This window comes from Setaria italica, chromosome I (assembly GCF_000263155.2).
Source record: "Setaria italica strain Yugu1 chromosome I, Setaria_italica_v2.0, whole genome shotgun sequence".
NCBI classification, from domain to species: Eukaryota; Viridiplantae; Streptophyta; class Magnoliopsida; order Poales; family Poaceae; genus Setaria; species Setaria italica.
Genome location: NC_028450.1, coordinates 34029611 through 34034652, shown reverse-complemented (window position 1 = coordinate 34034652; position 5042 = coordinate 34029611). Strand labels below are relative to the sequence as shown.

Genomic DNA, 5042 nt, shown 5'->3' with positions numbered 1-5042 from the left:
AGAGAATGGCACTTAACATTTTTTTTCTCTCTTTCTGGAAAAAGCGCCTTCGCGCTCCAACTCTGAATTCTATGATACAAAGAAAATGGAGCGCCCTAAAACGTATTTCATACGGCCACATTTCTATGTACAGATCCCATCCAATGTCCCGCAGAATCTGATCGAGTTTGCCGGGTTCCGATGGTTTAGTTTGGGCTCGTTGGGGGGATCAGAAGGCTGGGCTGAGGATGTTGAGGAGGGAGACTCTGGTGTTGACGAGGGCTCTGAACACCTTCTCGCCGCTGCTCTCCACGTCCGCGATGCACCGTCCCAGGTTGTCCAGTCGCTCGAACGCTGCCTTCCGCTCCAGCTCGTCCGGGTCCACGGCGGCGTCCAGCTGGGATACCGCGGCGGCGGACTCGGCTCCGTGGACGTCGGCGTGCTGCCTCTTTGCTGACCGGCGCTTCGCGCGCGACATCCACCGCATCAGGTCGGCGACCCACCAGATGCGCGGCATGGGGGAGGCCGGCCTGGTGGTGACGACGACGTGTCTCGGCGTGGCGGACGGCGTGGCGAACCTGGCGGGGGAGGGCATCCAGCACGGCGTGGGCTCGACCTCGACGCGCGCCGTGGCGGCGGCGACGGAGAGGCAGGACACCCCGGAGAAGACCGCCGCGGAGGCCGAGGCCACGGCGGCGGCCGCGTCGACGACCGCGGCGGCGATGGCGGCGGCGTCCGCGGGGAGGTCGGCGGGCGGGGGAGGCGGCGCCTTCGCCGCCACGGTGCGCGCCGCGGACGCGATCCGCGGGAGGTCGCGGCCGGACCGGCGTAGCGCGCGCGCCGCCGACGCGAGCCGGGCGGGCTCCTCCCGGCGCAGCGCGGCGCGGGCCTCGGCCTGGAGCGCGGCGAGCGACACGAGCGCGTCCCGGAAGCTGCCGTGCGCGTCGGCGAGGCGGAGGAAGTCGTCCAGCAGCCGCTCCGCGAACGGGGACCGCCCCAGCCGGCGCAGCGGGTCCTGCGCCTGCGGGTGGTGCAGCAGGTCGGAGAGCGAGACGAGGACACGGCCCAGCTGCTCCGCGCCCTCGGCCACGGCCTCCGCGGAGGCCCCCGACAGCAGGCGCCCCACCAGCGCCCGCAGGTCGGCGACGTCGTCGTCGAGCTGGAGCACCAGCGGGTGGAACCGGCACGGCAGGCTCGCCGACCGGGCCCGGTACGCCGCGGACTTGTTGCTGGGCGGCGTGGGCGACTTGGGCGCCGGGAACGAGATCGTGCGGCGGAACCCGGCCACCATCCTGACCCTCACACCGCCGTTACTTACTCGGATGGATGGATCGATCGATCAACTGCAATTCCCTAGCGATGGGGCGATGGCTACGTGCGGACGGCGCAGCGGCGGGGGCACGTTTTTTAAAGGGAGGGAGGGCGGAGTGGGATTCGGGATGGGATGGAACGCTCGAGGAAGCCGTCAGCCGGGGGACTGGGAGGCATGGATCAGCCGCACGGCCATGAGGATATAAAAGGGGGCGAGGGGGAGGAAGGAGCGTAGCGGTGACGAACCGGTCAGGGTTTCTGGAGGCTGGACCGATTCTTCTAGAGTCAATTCTCTCTCGGTGCCACAGGTCCTATAGATTTTCACGAACTTCTAGGTGTCATTGAAATTTTGATTTATCCCTCTCTGCCAGTCCATCCATCTATCCCATTATGTCATTCCATCCATCTATCCATCTATGAACCGTTAAGTATGGCGATTTTGCCCCTCTCGGACCTGAGCTCACCTGTCATCTCCTCTCAATCTCCTCTACCCTTTTTCTCGCTCTTCCTCACCGAAGGTGGCTCCGGCCAAGCCTGCTCCGCCTTCGCACTCGCTCGTGCCCGCGGCTCGTCCCCGGCCACGTGCCCGCGCTGCCGCCCTTCGAAGGTGGCTCCGGCCGCAGCGAGGCTTGACACCGCTTGCTGCCCGCCTGAGGAGGCTGTTCCTGGCAGCGGCTTGCAGGAGGACATGCATGCCTCCACGCAGACCTTGACGACAAACTAGATTTAGGCGGTGACAATTTGGATTATAGGGAACTTAATTTGATGGCTTGTTCAATTAGTATACTAACACGCTAGATTTGCGGCAGCATCACAGCCTGCAGATGCTGGAGCAGAGCTCCCTGGTCGCCACCTCTCTGATCTTCTGTGACTGCTGCCTCTACGATGGGGTGGCCGGAACTCGTGTAGCTAATCTTCACAAAGCTGCGCACGCTGACCGGCTGCTGAGAGGGGCATGGACACAAAGCGTCTGGTGCGGGAATGAGATCGAGACGGTTCCATGCTGTGCCGACGCGGGGGAGGCGACCAAGGGGGATGAGATCGACGTGGACTTGACATCGCGCTTTGACGGGGAGCACGCCAGCCTCCTCCGCGGCCTCGCGTCACGCCGCCTCGTCCAGCTCCCACCCGCCCTTGGGGATCAGCACGCCCCCGCAGGGCCCTTCTTCTGCGAGCCGGGGCCGACGGAGGACGGGGCAGCAGATAGGAGCTCCGGGGCCAGGCGGAGGACGGGCCGCCGGGGAGGATCTCCAAGGCTGGCGGCGGGGAGGAGCTTCTGGACCGAGCGGAAAGAGGAAGAGGAGATTGAGAGGAGCTGACAGGTGGGCCCAGGTCCGTGAGAGGCAAAATCGTCTTTTCCAGCTACACTAACCGGTTCAAGGGAATTGACTCGTTCTTGTACGACGCCGCCGCCACGCCAGTCACGCTCGGCGCGTGCTCACTGGGTGTGGTGGCGGCCGAAGCCCTCCGCTTTGGGGTGGGGGCGGGTCCCGGCTGCCAGAGGTACAGGGGTGGGTGCGGACTGGGGTTGGTCCGTTCGATGAAGTGAACCTTTTCCGTGCTCCGTGACGGGCGGAGCGGGGGATGGGCCACGGTGGGACTGGGAGGGAATTCGGTGGGGTCACGTGGACTGACTCGTGGGGGCCCCTGTTCTCCAATTCCGGAGGCAGGCGGGACCCGGCGCATCTTTTCGGCATTCCAGCCACAACGCGCGGTCGCAGCCGAGCCCGTGAACGAAGAAGAACCGTAGCTGATGCGCCACCTGACAGCGATCCAAATTCGTGCACAGTCGCATGAACACCGCTCTATTGCCTCCATCTAACGTGATTGGTTGATACCCTCGTGTCTGCAAAACTCGTCAGCGTCAGTGGCTCGACTTGGCACCATGTTAATTGCCAAGGTATATGTGCGTGGAACCAACCACGTCGACCGATGGCGCCATGGCCGATCGATCGTTTCACACTTGACTGGCTAGCAGCGGCAGGAACAGGAGCTCGCTTCCTCGCCGTCCCTTAGCCGCCGACACTGGCTTGACGACTTGACTGAATCGACTGTTTCGACTCGATTTGAACGACGGACGGTTCGGAGTTCAGACGACTGGAAGGCGAAAACCCCCACGAGTTCGTCCACAACTTCAGCCGCCGTGCGTTCGGTGCACCTGTCTTGCTCTGGAGATTGGGGAGGACGGAATTTTCTCACACACCGACGTACACATACATCCAGTGATAGAGCTCGGCATGCATTATCGCTCCTGCTGCATGGGCTAACATGTGCAGAGGCGAGCTGAGGTCACGGTGAGCCGGTGAAGCTCGCGACGTTTATATCTACTAATTGGCACATCCCACGACACACGCTGAAGGTTAGGTGTCTCCTGTTGTCTTCTGGGAGAAAAAAAAATCGCAGAACACGCCGGAGCAAGAATCTGATGGTAGTGTGCATGAACGCCTGTAGGCTGCAACCTTAGAAAATAAGAAAAAATAGGACGTGATGCAGATAGCCGCTGCGAGCCTGCGACGACGATCGGGATAAGGTACCGTGTACCTAACCTTGGTGTCACGATTTGCACGCACGAATTTCAGCTCAGTGGCTAACAACCACTACTTAATTCTCCAACTTGCATTGCCACCGTCGTCCTGGCCAGACAAGCAAAGCAGGGCCGGCCTCTCGAAACATTCAGCACAAAGAAAACAGACAGGCACTCGTGCAACTTGCGAGCGGTCTCAAGATACTCTGTGTCGGTTTTGGTTGGACGAAAATGAGAGAATATCTAGAGGCTACTTGCCATTTGAAAAGGAACGGCGTTGATTCAATTCCCTCGTGATTTATGTGTAGCGTGTCTACGAAGAGATTTGGCAAATCAAAGACATAGCAGGCTGATATCCGGTCAGCTGTGCGGGTTTTTGTCTGTAATTCGATCAAACTCGGCGGATTTAGGCAGTCGTCGATCGAGTTTCTTTTCTGCCAAGCGCCAAGTAGTCAATTCAAGGATGTTTGTTGAGACCGTGAGGACTTTCTGTAAAGCCTGCGACTCTCACCTAGCAGGCATCCCTAAGTGGACTTCGTCTAACTGAAAGTCATGGGTTTGATCAGGACCGGCCGGTAAGCAGCACGTAGCGCGAGAATTCGACACACTATCCTCTGTCAGTTTGTTTAAGACGAACGTGCCTCCTTTTTGTTCTTAACAAAAAGTTCAGTCAGGCAGAGACAAGTTTGCTTACGTTTGTAGGTTTGACATGCAAAGAGAATAAAGATCCGTGGAAGAGTTCTTGAGGTGCAAGCTGAGATCTCTGATCTCTCTGATGTCATCCATCGATCTCTGAATTAAAACTTGGTATAAGAATTAGGTGGACGGATGCAATCAGGAGTAAAGTAATGGATGGCTGTGCGTGCAGCTAGCAGACCACGATTATTCTTCCCAGAAACGAGTTGAATGTATTGGGACAGTGTTAACTACTGTCTACTGACATGCTGACCGTAAGCTGCAATGTTTTAATGGAGGAAAGCGTGGTGCTGTGAAGTTGGGACTAGACGACTCGGAGGTTCGCCAACTGACCTCGTACCAGGTGCAACCTGGATGGACATGACGAAAATGCAGGTGCTAAAGCAAAAGAACTGCCTGGGACAAAGAGAAAGGGGGGAAGCAGTTGAAGGCTTGAAGCAAGACAAGTGTGAATCGTCAAGTTTCTGAACTAGATGCAGCGAATAAAGAAAGATACACAACTGCTATTCCCCCCATAGCTTTCGGCAAAGAA

At 59.0% G+C, this 5042-nt stretch overlaps 1 protein-coding gene across 1 annotated transcript; it reads right to left on the bottom strand.

The window, feature by feature from the left end:
* Positions 1 to 208: 208 nt before the first annotated feature.
* LOC101776793 lies at positions 209 to 1270 on the bottom strand. The gene is made up of 2 exons (XM_022828725.1): positions 735 to 1270; positions 209 to 557 (listed from the first exon to the last, which is right to left on the bottom strand). The coding sequence occupies exons 1-2, from the start codon at positions 1268 to 1270 to the stop codon at positions 209 to 211; spliced, it is 885 nt and encodes a 294-aa protein (XP_022684460.1).
* Positions 1271 to 5042: the final 3772 nt, after the last annotated feature.